Raw genomic sequence first — 20,385 nt, 5'->3', positions numbered from 1 at the left:
ACGGAAGGAGGGGGGGGGGGGCGCAAGTCACATTCAGCAAAGGATGAAAACACATCACATCTACATGCTATCGAAACAAAGAACTTTGATAATGATTAACTAATTGTTATTCGTATATTCTGCTTAAAACGCACTGACAGCATTGTTATGTAATGTCACAAGTAGCTTGGTTTTTTATTACCATAAATCATCGGTCGAAGAGAAACTTTAGCAATAGTAATACATTCAGGCTTAATTGAAGAGCTAATATTTGAAGAAGAAATGAAATAAAGAATAAATAAACGAGCGAAAAAATAAAAGCCCTAACTCAAACCGTCTGACTAGTCGTTCCTAATATCTTCGGTAGGAGCGCGATGATGACCAACTGATGAGATAAAACAACTCTGCAGATAGCAGAGACCTGCTAACCTTTTTGTACGGAAGGTCCGTCAATATGACGGCAACTGTGAACAAAATAAACATGCTGAACGCAATATCCGCTACACTATGGAAGTAGTTGTGTGGCTTGAGGGTTGCTTAGGAAAATTAATAAATGCTCGTTAGTGCACATACTTACCTGTTCAGGTATGTGCAGGTCACCGAATCAACGAAAAAATAGAGCTCAACTGAGTGGGGATTGCTCAAAAGAAAAGTCCATGAATCCACAGAGACGAGTAACGTAAGTGAGCCAGGACACTTTTTCAGGTATGAAGCTTCAGGTGTGGTTTTTTTTATTGCCTCTCTACTTCATCCTCATTAATCTATCTTTTTTTCAAAACGTGTCAACCTACGCACCATCTGCCCATCAATGTGATCATGAAAGGTTTTGCTGCAGTAAGCTAAAGTACAATTTATAATAAGCGCATTGATTCCGAATGAGAAGGTTTTTGTCTAGTCCTCTCCAGATGGTGTGCAGCCCACGACTGACTACACACCCAGGAGCCCCCCAGGGACCTTGTGTGTTATTGACGCCACGCGGGAAAAACATCAACATAAATCTTGTCTTTTCTTTCCTCAACTACATCTGCGAGCTGCTTAGCGACTGCCACGTCGGATGAAGAAGGGTAAAGGAGATGTGAACGGTGAACACGCCTCACGCAAAGCAAGCACGCGGCACCCCCTGCTAGGACTCTTGTCTGCTCCGCTGAAACTCTGAATCCATATCTCACAGAATGCTGAAGCACGGGACTGTGCATTCCAAAAAGAAGAACAAAAAAAAAAAAGAAAGAAAAAAGAAGAAAAAGTTAGGGCGGAGTCTGTTCATCCTAACTGTACTTGTATGGGTGTGCAGGTAACTGCACACAAAGAATAATATACTTTACACTCTCGTCTGTATCGCGGATTTTACGTTGGACCTCAAGTCTTGAGCAGGTTTTTGTGCGATGTTTTATCCTGTTTATCGAGTATGCACACCAACATGGGCGCTTATGGGCTACTGATCTGCGTTTCTTATTTTTCTTTCTCATTTGTTAAGCATATATCCACACTCATTAACGGGAGAAGATTTTCTGTAAGAGATCATTTTCTGAGATGAAGCAGCTTAGTAATCACGCAGAGCTAAAGGTAAAAAAAAAACAAACAACAACAAAACAACAGAAAATTATCACAGACCATCATTTCATTGAAAATTACCCTATTGCCTTTTGTCGGTTGGGTTCTAATTGTAGATATCTTGGCTATGAATGTTGATGAGAGAAATTACTGGATGAGTTATCTGCAGTGAATGCAAATCGTCAGTGCCGGTGACAGTTTTGTAAGATTAATAGAGTGTAGAGGGGAAACATCCCGTGCTCGGCTTTGTGAAAAAAAGTACATGTACTGCTCTCTCCCTAAACATGTCACTATGGGTGACATATATATATAGTGACATTATATATATATATGACTGGCCAAAATTATACGTTTCCCTTGCATCATTCGTCATTTAAAAAAAAGCCGCAGACAATCTCTGCCCCTCCTTAAGTGCTTTTGCAATTAAAAAAAATTCACAATTTGTGCTTCATTTGTACCACGAAATAATATCCATATAATACACGTCCATGATTTGTACCTCTTAAAAAAATACGAGAAAACAAGAGGAGGGAGGGAATTCGTGTTTTTTGTCGAGCCAATCTGTATCACTGCGAAACATTCAGAGAAAACAAGAGGGAAATGATCACGACGGATAACATTTGTTTACGGGTTGTAAAATAACGAACGTACATTTACCTTAGCATACGCACGACGTATCACAGACAACACAACACTCGATGAGCACCCGCAGATGACGATGAGGATAAAGAGATTTGCAAGTGAATCGAATCGAAGAAGCACAAATTTAGAGGAATGTCACTGAGAAAGTTATAAAGAAGATGGCGGAGAAGACCGTTGTTTATCTGCTCATGTCGTCATTTTTAGAACAACTCCTTTCTCTGATATATGACGTCTTCTTTCCCCGCCCCCCAGTTCCAAGTGACGTAGAACAAATGACGCACACCAGACGTCAGACACCAGACGTCAGACACAAGACGTCAGACACAAGACGCCATTCGTACAACACACAATACGAGACCTACCACAACTCACAGCAACGAGAAAAGTAAGTTACTATATTTCTGTTTGATTGCTTTCAGAGCTTGTGTTCGGGATAATCCATAAATCCTTTGTCAAGCACTTCTTAGCCACTCATACCATTTAAAGCGCCTTTCTCTCTTGACACACTCCATCGGAACACATGGAAAATAAAAGGAAAGATGAAGGGAATACCCGGAAAAATGCGAGAGATGAAAATGGCGGCTCGCATCGTTGATGGCCCCAGCTGTCTTTACAGTATTAGAGAGACTGCAGTTCTCTTTGATGGCACAGCTGTTCAAAGTATGGTTTCCGTAATAAATCACATCTATCAATCTCATTACTTATGATAATTATCTGATATATTTCCAGCTGGTATTTGACGGCATATTTAACAAATAGACAAGAGAGTAAGACAATATTTTTGATGTGCACATTTTTATAGAACTTGGCGATTGCACGTGAAACGACCGTCCAGTGGGCTGACACTACTGTCCAACTACAGCAGTTAGAAAATCTTGAGCACGTTTCGTCGGCACTAGTTACCACGGGACACGTCTCCAAAGAAACAGGGTGGGGGAGGTTTGGGGTTAGGATGGTGGCTGGGGGTCTGGGTAGAATATTATGTACAATATTCCAGAAACCATGTTGATTATGGATAAGTGATACAAGTTTATTATCCCATAGTTATACTGTCTTTTTTTATAAATAAGGTTTTTATATTCTTTTCTACCTTTACAAAAGGTTAGCAGATCTGTTTCGTTTAGCGAGGCACAAACTGGTCTCCTGTTTTCTCTGAACTCATATCAAGACATTCTTGTCTTCTGTGTCCCTTTGTATACACGCGTTTTCTTATACATAATGCATCTTCTTTCACACAGTCATTAAACGTTTCTAAAGCCTTATCAACATCTGATCAATTACTTGAATAGCTTTCTCTAACCTTTCCAGTGTATTTCGCTAACAATTAGAGAGAGGGAGAAGCAGCGATGGGATCTAGGGGTGGTGGGTGTGGACAAATGACCTTTGAACTGTGCTGTTAGCGTCAGCTGGTAATCGTCTCATTACTTATTAATGATGTCTGTAATTGCTGTGATGGTAATGTAACCATCCAGTCTGTTGCCCGCTACATCGCCCTGTCATTCCTTTCGCTTCTCTTTATCTCCAAGTTCCACGCCCATCCCTTTTTCCACTTCAGAAACTTTACTTTCTATTTCTTTTATTTCTGTTTATTTTCTTCCTATCATTTTATGCATTTCTATGACTTCCACGCTTTTTCACTCCGTTAGCAGCTGAGCTTCTTCATAGAGCATTTGTCCTCCTCTTTATTTCACATTATCTCGCAAACCTTTGTTGTTCGTAAAGGCTATTCTTAACTGGGCAAACACGAACAATGATTTGATCAAGTTTGGCAAAATTTTTCTATTATGGTCATGTAAAACCTTTGCCAAAACTGCTTAAAGCGCCCATCCACATTTGTCTGAAGACAGCCTTAAAAATCCCTTCCCGCCCGCCATCTCTCTCTCTCACACACAGAGGAATGACAACAATTCAAACAGAACGTTACTGAATGTCAATATTGAAGTCGCACAGGCATGCAGTGGACACCCACATCCTTACACTACAGGTGCACACACACACAACGCCACACTGCGCGCGCGAGCAATATTGGGTACAGAATTTTCGTAATGATTCATGATGATTATTAAGGATGATTCATTTGTACCTCTCTCAAATTTGAAGAAAACAAGATGAAGTGAATTATTATAAAGACTATATCTTATATGAATAGTGACTTCATGTACTTACACATTTGTTTTTAGAGATTTTATTAGACATAATTATTTTGCAAGAATTTCTATGTCATTCCTACCGTTCAAGGCGTCCTGAACACAGTCTGGAGCACGTGAAACACGAAAGAGAAAGGGAAGCGAGGTGAAGGCATGTTCTCCTATTAGATGGTATCAACAGTTTATTGCAGGTTAACATGTATGTGTCTTTGAACACAACATGCTGTTGACTGCACGGCGCGACAAATTTCCACCATTAGGAAGGCTGTCTGCGTGATTTAATAAAGATGTTTACAGGTGTCAAATGAACAACAGACTCTGTAAGTTACCGGAATCATGCACGAACATGCACGCAATATTCTATCATTCTTCGCTTAGACAATTAGCAGACGCTGCTTTCCTCCGTGTTTTCGCCCTATGCAACTGCTTAGTTCGCTTAATGTTAGAACTGGGTCTGCTTATGTGTTTTCCAATATCAGTTACTGTACATCAGAAGGCCAGAAGAAAATACAGTCAAATCAGGTAGACAGTCAAATAATCAGAAGAATGGCATCCAGACAATGTGGCCGACATTGACAGAAGTAAAAAATCATCTTCAAACTTCAAGATGTAAAGATAGAAAAACTTTGAACGAGAGACAGAGAAATTTGAAACCTACTTAAAGTGAAAACATGGTGGATGTTCAGAGACACAGGGCCCCTCACAGCAATTATAACTGTAAAAGGCAAGAAGCCAGCTGGATGAGGTAATTATCTTTACTCTCTTTTTCGCTTCACTCCCCTTTGGTGCTCGCTCATTAAAGAAACGTCAAGGGTCAGTAATGGGAGCTGAGATGGACCTCTGTCCTTTGGCTTGCTGGTTGTTTCTCTCCCTAACCGGGCATCTGTCTGCCGGTAACAACTGTTGCTCTACGCTCACCTTTTCCAAAGGAGTGACGGTCACCACGTCCTCCCCTCCCACCTCACAAATCCTCCACAAGCCAATCCTCGCCGCCACAACGACAACAACGCCGACTCCAGCGACTGCCACAAGAAGCAGCATGCAGCACTTCACCCTCCCACACCGTCTGCAGTGATCTGTACGCAGGCTCGCGACCCAGACGAAAGAGGTCGCCAGCATCTGCGAGAATCGCGCTCCACAGACATCTTTCCCCTCTCACGCTTCCCCATCCCCCCTAGTCACGTGACGTGACCTGCACTCGCCGACAGGGGGAGGGGGAAAACAATGAGGTGTACCTGCGCTCTGTGTGTACGTGAACCGCCGCCGAGGGGCAAGAAGACGCCGCATAAGCAAAGCCGGCGAGTTAGACCATCGCCAAACTCTTTTTCTCCAGTGCACTAGGGTAACGCGCCGACAAGCAGCAGGAAACTACAGGAAAGAGAGGGGGCTAGCGTAAGGGCACAGAAGTAGAGCAATCACAATACAAGAACTAGTAAATAGTTTTGCAGGAAGCCTGCATGCTCCATTCTTCGTGTACAACGTCCTTAACCTCTCCCCCAACCCCACAACTCCCTTTGTTTTCCTGCGCGGAAAACAGAACAGTTGGAGACTTGGAGGCACAAACATAGTCAACGATTTTCTGTTGAATATTGCAGGAACTTTAACAATATTGATCACAGATCATATCACGCATTAGACGTTAAGGAGTTCTCTGTGATGTAGGACCAGCGAAGACAAAAATTAGTTTTAACTGCTTACGTCTTTCCTTCAGGGGACGTTTGTCCTCTATATCAAGGAAAAATACCACCTTGAAATTGGGACAGTTTATTGCGGTCGTGACAGTAATTTACGATCAGTTCAAACCAGAGCTACATTTATAGTTTATTTTGGGACGCACGTCGTCATTTGTGGCCTTCCCAAGCTGTCTGAACATAATCATACAGTGTCAAAAGATATAATAAAGAAAAAAAAAACCTGAGAGGAGATCATCAATGTTTTTGAAATCTATACCGTAGTTTTTTTTTAACGGCTTCTAATTGTAGAGACTGTAAGCACTAGTTAGACAATGTACTGGATAATTGACTGTTAGTACTTGTGAAATGACCCCGTTGTCTGCATGTTCTAAGTACACGACTAAGTACTAACGAACACATACGACTCTCAGCCTCCGTGTAAGTGCGGAGAGGATGCGCTTTGCCACGTCAATCACTTCACTTTAAAAGTAAGGGAGCAGAAAGAAATGAGATGGACAGACAGGGTCGACAACGAAGAAGAATGAGATGAAGAAGTTTTTGACGAAGAACATCTGTTCTTCCTCTCTGCCCTGTAAAAGATCTGCCCCTGGGTAAGTCGGCTAGCCAACATCTCGGTTCATTGTGTAAACACCGCGCCGACGCGAAAGTAAATGTTATACAGCGTGTCCCGAAAGCGCGGCAGTAAATGCAACACACATGTAAGTGTATGTGGAGATGCAACACACGTGTAAAGCCAGGAAACGTGCCACTAACACTCCTAGTGCACCTCGCCGCTCACCTGGAGACAAAGCACGGCAATGTCAACAAAACAGTAGCCGACACTTCCATCAAATCCCAGCTGTGGGCTTTCACCTCTCTTCCTGTCTGATGGAAAGCGAGCGTGTCTGTGTGTGTGTGCGTGCGTGCGTCTGTGTGTGTGTGTCTGCGAACGCACGCATGCGAATGTGTGTGTGTGGGGGGGGGGAGATGTAGCGCGCGTTGAGAGATTTTGTTTACCAAAAGCTAAAGTCAGCAGTGTATTGTTCATTATTCATGTTCCCTGCTTAGTGGTTGACGGGGACGTTTAGAAATTCCTCTGACAAGTCCTAACATCAACATATACATTTACTTTATCTGCTCCCTACATGCTTGCGCTTTGAGAAGCTTGCATTTTTATTGCAAATATCTAACCTACACTTTTTTGCCACTCAGCGCTCGAAACAACCTGAACGTACTAAAGCGAGTTTCTCAAATGGCCATCGCCAACCTCATCCTAAGTGAAAGGAATGCTATAATACTAGTAATGACAGTATCTGGAGAACAGATTCCATTCTTAACCAAGTCAAGGATACTTTTCACAACTTTCTAAATCTTGAAAAAGATTTCACGGCAAGAAACTGCAATGCCTATACGTTTATTTACTAATACTTGGTGGCTTGACTTGAGAGCCAAGAGAACCGTAATAGCGGATAAATACATGGATGTGTAATACAAGTTCGCGGTCAGTACCCGCTGTAACTGAAGGGGTGAGACCGCAGTCTACAGAAACGAACTGACAGCTGACTTTACATGCAGTTGCAATATCCAGAAATAAGTCGGCCCCGAGACGAGATGTTTTTCTAATCACAGCACAGCCACAACAACAGGTTGGTGAGTACTTAGGTTTTTCTTGGGGGCGGAAGCTGCTAGTATGGAAACATTTACATTTGTGGCAGTTTGTGGCGAGATTAGTGCAGACATGGGACTTGCGGTAGATCTTCTGGTCACAGGTATACTTTGATACCAGAGTGCAAAGACTGGGCTCAACGATGCCACCGAAAGGGCGGCACCACCAAGGGTTGACTCTGAGAATGTTGTAGTCAGGAAGAGCACGTCCGTCCTTCTACTTGTCTCCTAGCAAAACCCCTACACTACTGAACGGTGGGAAAGGGGAGGGAGTAATTATTCCTCCTTGTCTGGAATCTTGGTATTCACGTATTCAATGGTGTCTAAAGGTTGATCTTTAAAAGTAATAATTTTACCTGTCAAAGTCTTTAGGAATATGTTTGAAAAGGCGAGATTTTAATTCCAACACTTACGATCCTCGCTGACATTCTGGAACATAGCGTTTTTTCTTTTGATTAACTTATTCTTATTATCCATCACTCCGTAACAGCTAGATACTGTTGAGAGCATTCGTATATCAAAAAGGTTCCGTCCTTTAATTGGTTTTGGACATTTTTTCTCACCTGACACGTGTCTGCCGCTTCTGTACAAATGCTTAGTTTTTGACCTGTTTCTTTTATTTCCAATTCTTGCTTCTTTTGATTCATTTGCTTATTTTCTTTCCTTTGCAACTATGTTTCTCGTACCTATTAACTGTTCTTCTCTTCGACACAGCTCTTTTAGCAGGTGCAGATAACTCATGAAAGAAAATTTCGCTGACTAGAACTGCTTTTATTAATCTCACAGACAAGCATTGAGCCATTGTTCCTCTATGCCTTTGATATTCCTAGTGAAATGTACTGACCGCCGATTGAGCGACAGGTGAGTCTGTTGTTTCCTCCTCAGACAAAGGCTTTTATGAAGCCGCCCTACAATCACCTGCCAAAAGCTTTAGTCACGCTTTGCAGGCTCCCAAAGAAATAGTGCACAGACACCCAGCACTGACCTACATTGAAAGGAAAATGAGCTCAGGGACACTGAGGGCTCAGTGAACCTGGAGACAGGAAAGCGCTAATTATTTCACATATGGACACTCACTTTAAGTTTAATCTCAGGCCTGGTGTATTTTCTCCATGGCGAACGACAACGAACACACATTACACATACACACGCGCGCGCGCCTGAAAGTCTCTAGGTGCTTATTTCAATATGTATATCTAACGCGTATATCAGTACTTCTCAATATACTTCTCAATATCCGTCTACCGCTTATTTCAACAGGTCAAAATCTAACGTTTATTTCATCATGTCTAACCACGAACTTGTATAACTGGACTAATGGCAGACGATTATTTTCCAGTTTACTACTAAAACGAGGCATGAGACTACAAAGCTTCCGGTTTACTCACATTCTTTGTTTAGGCTCGCCGAGACTAACAGCGGAGAACTTGGCAAGAGGCTAAGCGTTGGTCTTGGCAGACAGCAATCCTCCTATACACATCCGTGATCTAACGTTTACATCAACATGTCGGAACAGATTATTTCAACATGTCTAAATCTCATGCTTCTGTCTAAATTGCCTCTGGAAACACAGATGTTATCACTTTTTAGACCCGCCTCTCTCTTCTTCCGATTTGCCAATTCACCCGCCCTCCTCGCCATTGGAGGTCTACCCTACCTACACGATTCGGGTCAAAACATAAATTTTGTCGCACTGAGTAGGAGTTCACAGCCTGCTCTCTCTCTTCTATCTCATCCCCGTATTTTTCTCACCCTCTCTCTCTCTGTTTTGCTTGTCAGAAAGAGGTCCTCGCTCCTCCGACATAAAGCCGTTCCGCTGATGGATTGAACACAGGTGATGTATTGGGTGTCTCTGCTATGGGAACAGCCAGGATATTTTCAATCACCCAATCTCGGGTGTACAATATGGGTCAGGTCAACGACATTTTGGCGCTCTAGCTTTTCAATAATATATCTTCTTTGATTTGAGGAAAGAAGGAAGGGAAATAATGAGAAACACTGGACGGAAGACGGAAGGAGAGAAAGAAAGGAAAAGCAAGAAGTGAAGAAATAAGAAAAACTATAGCATTCCTTGTAGTGTCATCGGTTATACGATCTTTAATGATATTTATAGCTATAACTAATGAAATAATTAATATATTTTTTGCTTAAACGTTTCAACCTGTATTTTGGGTTTTCGATCATTTCAAATTATGTGGGCTGTGGTCACCTTACTAAATCGTCTCACGATATTTATTGTGCACATGTCTAATCTGCAAGCGTTGAAAAGGCGTTCACCCGACTCGAAGAAATTTACTCCCATTTGTTGCATCAACAAACATTGTTAACACTGGCAGAGCTATATAGCTTTACATGTCATTCACTGTCGTTTTAATCTGGTTTATGGATTTGCTCTCCCCTCGAACTTTCAATTGTAATCTCATGACACACACACACAGGCACGCGAAGGCATCTATAAACCTATAGAAAATATTCGTGCCTTCTGATTTCTTTCCGTTCCAGCAAATTCACATTGATATAGTCAACAAATCCAATTTCACAATGACAATTAGCTCGTTGTGTTACTAGAATATAACAATGATAATAATCTCAACAATGTGCCTTTATCAAGCAGGAGAGGTTGCTGTGATTACACGGTTATTTTTCAGGGTTCTTGCTCTCTCCACCCCGCAACATCTGCTCGGCTTTAGAGCCGTGAAGCTCGTGCATGACTAAAGGTTCGTTTGGATCCACTTAACACTTCCATAAATTACGAGAAATTTCCGCTGAAAGTATTGGGACAAACGCTGGTTATCGCTGTCAAGCACTGGACGATACAGTAAATATTGGCATTGCTAAACAGGACAGAATAATGGTTTGTCATATGTAACAGAAAAATGTAGAAAAAGTTATTTTGCAAAAATTGTACGGGTATTCTGTAAAATCTTCATGGATGTTCCCTATAAATTTTGGGGATACTCCGTACAAAACTTTCTGCTGTTCTGTATAAGGAAGTTACAACTTCCAAATATATATTTAAAAAATTGCAAGTTAAAGGCTGTACACAAGACTTCATATTTATTCCAACAAATGCCGTCAGTTCTCACTCCCCATCTAGGAACCAGTGTTTACCTCTGGAGTTAGCCGTTCATATTTTGCTAGAACGTGTCTTAATTCAGTAGGCCCACTGGACCTGAGCCCAGGAATCTCACTTGAAAGTCAAGAACGCAGAAAAATAGAACTCAGAGGCCGGGAAAAACCCGAATGGCGAACATGCAAAAGAGAGAGAGAGAAGAAGGGGTGAGGAGAAAGAATAATATTATAGTGGCATCTATCCATCCTTTCTATGAGCAATTTTAACAAAAAAGTTTAACTCAAAAGCAAGGTGACGACTGTCTGGTCAGACCACTGGTCAAATAGCTCAGTTACTCTCCTCCAGAACAATTTTTTGTGCACAGCGAGTTACCTACAAGTTTACTTCAAGAGATTAGAAGAGTCTTCTATAAGTATTTGAAAGTGGTTACACAATGTCAAAGAAGCAGGATGTCAAATGTAACTGGAAACAGTTTCCACGTCAGCAAAGAGATAGGTAGTCGAGTTTCTCTCGCCTACATAACCACTCTTCGTTGCAGACATCTCCCAGTATTGTGTAATTAACTCCTTTGTCTGGCGAGTCATACAGAGAAGAAAAGGGTGGCTGACAAGAAGAAGAAAAAACTTACAAGAAACTTAAAAGCCACGTATCAATAGTCTCGAAACAGTCATAAAAATCTGCTCTCTCTCTCTTTTCCTCTCGTGTGACTAGCAAAGTTAATTTCACTCGACGTGTGAATCCTTCTGTAAGTTCTAGTCAAGGAGTCAGGGAATGAAATCAATAGTTATTTATTTATTTAGCGGTTTGTTGTATTTATTTACAGGTTTGTGTTTACACAAAGACTACTGTTCATGACAAGTATGTTTAGTGGCGCAGCACAAAAACTCTCCGCTATTTTCTGTATTTAAAATACACGTACTTACTTTTTGTCCATCTGTTCATTAAAAGTGAATGTTACACAAAGTCCTGGGTGGCGTGGAGATGGCGGCCTTCCTGCGCCGAGCAGCACTGACCCGGGTGTTCACCTGCGGACCGTGAGCCTGCCAAATGCAGGTACAGAGTCACCCTGTCCGTGTCACGTGGGTTTGTGGGACACAGAAAAGCTGTAATCTTATTCCACAAGAAACTGCGAGACTCCCCAAAGGTTGTAATTTGTCCCCAGTCCCAAGAAAGAGTGCAGGGCGAGGCAGGGAGGCGAGAAATACCCGCCGAGCAGACGCCATGCGGTTGAAAGTTGGCAGGTAACACGAGTTGATACTGTCAGCGCGCTGTGATGGAGGCTCAATACATTTCAATAGAATCTTTGTCTTTTCATTTAAGTGACGGAGGGTGGGGGAAAGGCAGGCAACTGTTTCACGACAGACAGCGATGAAGAGTCTATCAACGAAGTCGGTGGAGTTGCAGCAGCAAAACGTTATTCAAGTATGAAACTACCCTGCATCTAACTTAGTAAGACCCTTACCTAGAAAAACTCATTGTTGTTTAAGAGTAAGACCATTGTGTTTCCCACATGGTGTACACCGAAGATAGTTAACAGCATGTTATTTGATATCTAGGACATTATAATGATGTGTGTGATGTATTCAGTCCTGTCAAAATACCACACTGTTGGCATTCATACAAAGATGAAATATCATAAACAGGAGAAGTATCAGGATCAAGTGACATTCATTTGAGTTTCAGCAATATTTGTCACATAATTTATGTAATAATTGCAATGGATATTGCTTAAAGTTTTGCCAGAAAAAGTAGGGTTGAAGGGGTTTTGGTTTAGGTCAAATAAAGATACAAACGAGAATAACATGGACAAGTAGAGGAAAGTGACGGACAATGTATAGAACTAAAACAACAATCTGCGTCTAATAAACCAAAGAAATAAATCATTAATTAAGAGACGAACAGCAAATCCGAGCAGGAAACCGCATGACTGGTTGTGCCATTGTTGCCATGGCGGCCAATTAGTGATAATCTGATGGAGCACGCAGGCGCACAGAAGCCAGTGCCCCCGGGACATTGTGAAATGGGATTTTTCTTTTTTGTTTTGTTTCCCAGTGTCGACGTGTCAAGAGATTTGCAATACAGTTCGATGAATTCACAGTGAGTTGTTTCCCTTGGTTCCTTTCATTAAATTGAAGTAAGAAGAACTAGAAAAGGCAGAAGTAATAAATACGAGAATAAGGAAGGGAAGGAAAACAAAAGATGGGAAGGGAGAATGGAAAAAAAACCTACGAAAGAAAGGAATGAATGAAGGAATGAAGTAAAGAAACAGCAGAGAAGGCCAAAAAAGTAAGTGAAGGAAAGAAAAAAATGAAAAAAGAAAAAAATGAGAAAGAATTGGTCCAGACTCGGGCAACAGTGTCTCACTCCGTAACATCACTTTATAGCAAAAGCACAGAATCGAGCAGAACTTGAGGCAGGTGAAAGGGGATCTCTCACTGTGTATGTTACACCTGCGGCAAAACCACACCGAGAACTTGTGTAAACAAATGCAAGACGTTAAAATGTTTTGCTCCAATAAAACTGCGAAGTTGCTAAAACATGTTTTATCTTCGCTCGCTTGCTCGCCATCCTTCCACGCCCTATGACGTCAGTGAGGAGCGCATGAATACAGTGCCAAGAAAAAAAAAAATTTTTTTTGCGAAGGACCTTGACCAGACCTGCTCAGCTTTGTTCCCAATGTCCAGAGCTGTCACATACTTCCATGTCTGTGACAGCCTTCTGGTTGGAATCGTTAGCCAGGTGTAACAAAGTCCGGTAGGTTTACCCAATTTATGTTGAGAGTCAGACATTCCGCAACCAAAACGTTAGAGACCATCTGCAGTGGCGATAAACTAGGATCACATGCCCACATTTCCTATCACTCTTCTCCACACCAACATTTCTTATCACCAAGCAAACACACACGTGCGCGCGCACACGTCCTTCAGCTTATCGCCAGCAACATCAATCCTTTCTTATAACTAATCGCAGACCTGGATTTGCACACTACTCGTCACAAATCTCCTACCCGTTTCTTAACCGGCCACGCACCCCAGGGTCGATGCCCGCTCCCCTATTTCTCAGCAGCACAACGGTTTCCCTCCTATCAGCGCTACCCACAGTCTCACAGACCCCCCTTGCCCTCTACCCCTCCCCCACACACACCTCGCTCTGACCTGCGGGGCCACGTCCGACCCCACAGAACTAGACGGAGGTGCTACAGATACTTTCACAAAAGCTGAGGTCACGGCGCGATATGAGTTGCAGCCCACCTACTACTGCCTAACGAGGACTCCAACTGATTCTGCTTTTGAAACACCAGGGCCACGTCAGCTATGTGCTTTAAATGTCACGTGCGCAAAAAACTGTAGGTGGCACGGTTGATCGTCTTCAGAGCCGCTTTGTGTCTGATTTTAAAGAAATTTGATCCTGGGTTCTAGAAAATCTGTTTGTCGACTTTAGTACATTTCGTCCATCGAGGAAACTTTCACATCACCATATTTTGTCACATAATACATCATCGGATTGTGCAGTCCTATATCACATAAGGAAACATTATGGTGACGTGTTGCTAGATGCATATGTCACTATAGGATTCTAATAGGAGTAACGTCATGTACATCATTGTAAGACCCACTCACAAAGAGTGATCAAAGAACAAGCTGTGAGCAATTATATACAGTGTATATTATTTTGATTCTCACAAGATTGCGCACATCCCATATATCATTATAATCTCACTGCCCCTGTCTCAAAGAATAAAGTCTCAAACAAAAACAAACAAACAAACAAACAAACAAACAAAAAAAACAGACGTGTATCAAATCCTGAAAAACACTTGTATTTTGACTATGTAAAACAAACAGTATTTTGACTCTTGAGAAAAAAATCGAATTAAAAAAAGTAATTCAAATTTTTTCTACGTTTTTGCATTGACCGACAAACTAAAGTAGCGGGCTTCACATTCCCACTCATCCATCAAGCCCTCGATCAAGCGCCCTCATTCCTCGTGCACGTGTGCTGAGCAGGAAAAGCACGAGATGGCGCTACTTGACGGTTTCATTAGTAAGTGGTACTACCAGCAAAACCAAGTGTTTGTGTTCGTGCAGATACTAGCGACCATTAGGGTATTCAAGTCCACCTCAGTCCCTCCTCCATCTCTCTCCCCCTCCACCTCCCCTTGGTTATTTTATCTCTCTCCCACTTCCACTTCCTCTTTATTTGCTTTTTCCTTCTTCCATTTCTCCTTCCCTCATCGCTCTTTCGCTAGTCAGTGCCCCTTCCTGCCATAGTGCCTTTCGTCTCTAGCACTGAATCGTCTGTAATCTTTCTATATCATCTAATTTGTCTAATTAAGGAAAATAAACTCTTCGATATGATTGGGTTGGTATGATTGATGTTTATAAGATATTTTTCCCCGTTTGTAAAAAAAAAAAAAAAAAAAACCGGTTACTTAAAGTAGGCAAACAAGAAACATGTAAACAGCCTGTACTTTATCCTTCCTGTTTTCAACGCAGCGATGTGTTGCTTTGTAATTATTGATGGTTTCCAGTTTGTCAGGACAGTCCGGTGCACATGACACAGAAAACATTTTTGGACTGTATATCGTCAGCGTGCTGTAGTTGTTATATTAGGGACGATGATGACCAGCTCGAAAAAGGGAGCCAGCAAACGAGAGAGAGAAGGCAGGGTGGGGAGCTAAGTAAACATCCCCGAATAGTTTATGCGAGGCGTGATGGAATTGTTTTGGAGATGACGGTGCTGGGCGGTAGCACGCACACGTTGCTCGTGATCCGGAATACATATCCGTGAATGAGCCAAATCACCGGCACGCCTTCACAGTGCAGCCATTATCAGCAACATCTGTGTAGCCTTTCATTCAGCAACATCTGTGTAAAGGTTCCACTCAGTCTGCTAACCTTGTCTGTTTGGAGAATTTTTTGAACAAAAAAAAAATCATCTCTGTGTGATGTCTTTCCCCAACGACCCTTTCTCCTTTCCGAAATACCACCACCACAACCGCAGAACCTGCTGTCTTGGTATTATGGGGTAAAACATTTTGTCACTTTCCACATAGGGTTTGACATGAGTGAAGACATGCGTAGCGACATGAGTAAGACATGCGTTATGACACGCGGAGTCGTTGCCGCCGCAAAAAATGGAGCCGTTGGTGGCTTACAATGTTTCACTCCGAAAGCCAGCGACATTTATTTTAGGAACTCGTGATCCCTCCCGACAACAGAATGAAAAAAGAGTAATTTTGGCCCTGCACATAGCTCTTCAGCTTTTCACTCACACCTGCTCTCTCTCTCACACACACACAGACACGTGCGCTGTCTATCAGGAAAACCTTCCAACACTGACTTTTCTATACAAAAGACATCGCCTTTATTAATGAGTAAGCCAGCTTGAAAAGATGGCTAAATTACTATTAATTAGATTACAAATATGTGTCATGTCATTCCTAACAATTAAAGCCTACTCACAGTTGTAACTGAGAAATTATCGCGATTTGTGTTGTTGTGATGAAAAGAAAAATGCTACGAAAATAAATATTTTGGCTAGGAATGCTGTTGGTGAGGAGTTTTAGGAGTAGGCAGGTGAATGTCTAGTAATTAATCCAGCCTCGATCGCAGAGTAACCAGTACAACGGTGTCAATTAATATTTAAATTTTTTTCTGCAATTGATCAGTAATAGACTTTCCCGGCGTACATCTCCAGGTGTATAGTTGACCCGCTTGTTAAACAATCCTTGCTTGTAATACAGTGCGAAGGTAAGTTTTTATTTCTGTGCAGACATCTAAGAGGATACTCGGGCGCAAAAGAAGTGTGCAGACAGTTCATGAAAATTTCCGTCCATCCCGTGCAGTCAGCGCAATGCTCACCCAGGTATCAGGGAAGCGAAAGTAAGGATCCCACAGGCTTCGACTTCACCCGGCACTCTGCCGAGACAGAGAGCGAAAGAGAACCAACAGAGCGTGTCTGAGATGGAGCAACGGGTGACTAGACGAACCGAACTGTGAGGAGCCTGTGGGAGATGCTGTACAGACAGCAGCATCTTGCGACCGACAAGACGAGACTACTATGCCAAAATGACCACAAGCATTTAAAGGTTTGATGTTTGCTTAAATTGAATATTTGTGTGTTGAGCTGGGCGGAAAACCCTGGCTCATCTTTATTTATTTGGTGTTGTGAAAGGGCACGCATGTCGGACTGTGTGGTTGTGACAGAAAATAGTAAACCAACAAAAAATACCTCCAACAAAAGACTCATCTTCATGACTAGAACAAACTGTTGCGAACCACATCGCAAACAAAATGCACAAACGGTCCTTTCACACAAGAGAAAGATTTAGAGAAAACACTTATACTCGACAACAATTATGCCGGTAACAAGACTCGGTGATAACTCCCACAGCAGCGTGTCCTCCTTAGTCTGTGTCCACAAAGAGCACAGAGCATGACAGAGATAGCGCCAGGAAACAATGGGGACCTTCCCGGTAGGTCGTATGGCAGGCCGCCACCTAATCGTTGGTTGCTTGGTCGTTCGTTTAATAAGTGAATGTTTTGCAGTTTACGTAGCCATTAAAGGACACCCCCCCCACACACACACACAAGTACACATGAAGATAAATTATGGTCAGCCTCGCTTTCACGGTTAGTGCCGCATTCAAGGGCAGATGAGAATGTTTTGACTGTACGGCATCAGTCGATTCTCTTCATGATGTAACACTGGTCACTGAACTATTGAAATCGCTATCACTGTTTTGATTTTTCCTGCCATAGTTATCATAGAGAGGTAGAACTTTCACATGTCAGAATTTCGTATGCACGTTTCTCACGTCTAGTGGCAGGTCATTGACCCTGGTAAGTCAAGAAGAGTGAGCAGTTCCTGACAAGTGACTGTCGGACGGCCTCAAGAGGTCGCTAGCTTTGATAAGTTAATATTCTCGCTGAAATCGCGTCTTTAGAATATTACCTCGTGATGCCATCTCGCGTTAATTAGTTTTCATGTGACCTAATCGTTTTACACACACACACACACCTATGAAGTTTGTAGCACAAGGGTTAAAGTGGCTCGCGTTCTCTGATTCCTTTGTCATTGACTGTTCCTGAGACCTCGGCTGTCCTTGCGCTTTTGATCATTTCTTGGTGGAGGCTACTCGTGCTAGCTACCGCAATATATTGATTCAAATTGTCTTAAGGAAATCGGGGTAAAAGCATATATACGGCAGGGAAGAGCGAGGAGGGTGATAGGCAAAAGGAAAAAAAAAATAAAAAAAAAATAATCACGAGCTACTTCAAATTTGGGAGAAAACGTAGCTTAACCGTTCCGAACCTCGTATAGCACATTGTAATTATGATGTAACCAACGGTAATGTGGTGGGATATTGCAGATATAACCGCTCTCTTTGCGTTACAGTCTTCTTTATAAAATAAATTTGTTTCTGTAATGAATCAATACTGTGTTACTTGATGTTTAAACTATTTTACTTTAGTAAATAATTTCTTCTTACAACAGTTTTGTAAAATGACTTTCGGGGTAAAGCTGGGTCGGATGTGAAACGGTTTGGAATCCCAGCCTTCCTTCCCACAGCACTTGTAAACCAGTGGAACTACACGTCCCACTTTCCTGTCAGTGATTTAGTGCCGAGCAAAGAGGCATTGTTTATACCAGTTTCAAGAGCTGTAACTCGGGCAGGAAAATGGAGGAGACCGTGAGGGACAGCGCGTGCGATCCTCTCAGCCACGTGACGTGCTGGTCATTTGTAACTAAACCAGTACGTCACTGCAAGACAGAGACGCCACCCTCGAGAAGCCCGGACCTCTATCAGTACTAGGAGCGAGAGGAAGCACTTAGGTTCCACCCACCCTCGCTCACCATTGCCGCCCCTGGGCCTGTGTGTACGACACAAAGAACAACCTTCACTGAAGATCGCACCCATCCCTCGCTTCCACCATCTTGAACATAAATACTTTGTCTGTACCTGCCTTTCTACATACATACAGACAAGCATACACACATGGCTACAAAATCAAATAGAAACATACAAATAATTATTTAAAACAGCCATGACTTGACGGACAAAAACTTGAGGTGAGAGGCAGCGATCATTCTGCGTAAACAAAGGAACTGATTAGCACTAGTCCTGGGCGAGGCGACACAGCCTCTGACCCCGGAAAAGGTCATCGCGGGAAGGACGGTATTATCTAAAAGCCGCCTGCCATCCTGACGAGCGACCAACCCGAGCCAGGCACGTGACTGGCTGACATTACGGCGGACGCCGACACTCAGCGGCGCATCAGTCTTGTTTGTCATGACGTCACGCAGGTGGCCATGAAGGGAGGGGCCACATGCCCTTTACTTCCACGTCCTTCAAATAAAGACAGACTTGGCAAACTGGTTACGTCACTTCTGCTTCCGATGGAAGGGGAGTTTACCGCTGATGTCACCCTTGCCCTTACCGAGGTTTCTCTTTGTGGATACGGGCCGCTAGGCGGTCTCAAATGGCTGTTTGCAATGCTGAAGAGCTTTTTGTTTGAGATTAAATCATGCAGATGCCTAGCGCGCCAGACTCAGCTGACCAGTCCAGCTTTTCACTAGACTGCCCCAATTACTCAGTCATGATACGAAGGCAAAAGTATTTCGTAATTTATCCGAGTTATGTTGTTAGCATACACAGACAAAAGCCATTTAACGGCTTGACAAAGATAATCCGTCAATCCTTTCTTTCGGTTAATTCCTAAAATTACTTTCCTTTCGCCTTGTTGCAATCTCTTTCAACTCCGCAAAAGCCCCACTACGATTATTTTTTTATCTGGCTGAAAAATAAAACTATCACCAGTTTTCAGACTCTGTCAGTTAATCAGTACTGCAATATCGCAGCTCTCTCTCTCCCGGCTCTTGACTTTTCATTTCCGTAAAGACACGTTATCCTGCACAAAAGCAACAAACCTGTATCCGGCACAGGATCTAGACTTAAGATTTGCTGCCTGAACATCGACGATATTACAAACAAGTTGGGTTCTAATCGAGGCTTACAATAATGAAGTGAGACACAAATTGGCCATTCCTCATCGTGGTCATCGTCATATGACTCATACCAGAGGAGATGAGAAGTTGGCCCTCTCATATCATATCACTTAAGAAATGAAGTTGGAACCATTCGCCAGCTGGTCGAGGTGAGAGGCGCCAAAGTGGAAGTTGTATCTATGTCAGAAAACACGTCATGGAAATATTATCACTTCAGGGTCTGAAAACGGACACTACACTAGAACGCCTGCCTCGTGCAAGATGTGGCGGCGGCAGCAGAGGAAGGAAGCAAGCACGCCTTGGCGCCCAGCTATGCATGTACTCACGCGCACTTGCGAACCGGCCGTGTCGAGCACGCGCGCTACTCCCGGCGAGTTTCAGTGGCAGCCCAGCCGCCTCCTCCGTTCTTGGCCCCAGCAGCGCTCCCTATGCAGCAGTCCAAATCGCCAGTAGCCAGAGGCATGACCTTTGTCAGCTGACCCGCCAGCACATCGTCACCATGACGGCGCTCGCTCCAACAGCATTGCGGGAGGAGAGGAGGGAGGGAGCGACGTATACCCACTATCCTCCCATCGTGCCCGACTCTCAGTAACTTCGGGCTGCGAAAGAGCCGACTCATGGGCTGGGGGGGAAAGGGGTGTAT

At 43.0% G+C, this 20,385-nt stretch overlaps 1 protein-coding gene across 9 annotated transcripts in view; it reads right to left on the bottom strand.

The window, feature by feature from the left end:
* Nucleotides 1–20,385, bottom strand: part of LOC112572028 (carbohydrate sulfotransferase 11-like) — a 45,745-nt gene that overhangs the window by 5,129 nt on the left and 20,231 nt on the right. Inside the window, exon 1 of one of the 9 annotated variants that reach the window (XM_025251579.1) lies at nt 20,069–20,352. The exons of 4 other annotated variants lie outside the window; for them this stretch is intronic. Coding sequence is in view for 2 of the 5 variants with exons in the window: in XM_025251548.1 (XP_025107333.1) it covers nt 11,654–11,664 (11 nt within the window). In the remaining 3 variants the exon portion in view is untranslated. Of the gene's footprint in view, nt 1–556; nt 1,450–2,187; nt 2,372–5,237; nt 5,388–11,653; nt 11,680–20,068; nt 20,353–20,385 lie in introns of those variants that run through there. 4 more of the 9 variants (XM_025251548.1, XM_025251588.1, XM_025251557.1 and 1 more) reach the window with 4 other exon arrangements.

The sequence above is a fragment of the Pomacea canaliculata genome, linkage group LG1, assembly GCF_003073045.1.
Source record: "Pomacea canaliculata isolate SZHN2017 linkage group LG1, ASM307304v1, whole genome shotgun sequence".
NCBI lineage: Eukaryota > Metazoa > Mollusca > Gastropoda > Architaenioglossa > Ampullariidae > Pomacea > Pomacea canaliculata.
The sequence above is the reverse complement of the archived record's forward strand: the minus strand, read 5'-3'. Positions and strand labels throughout refer to the sequence as shown.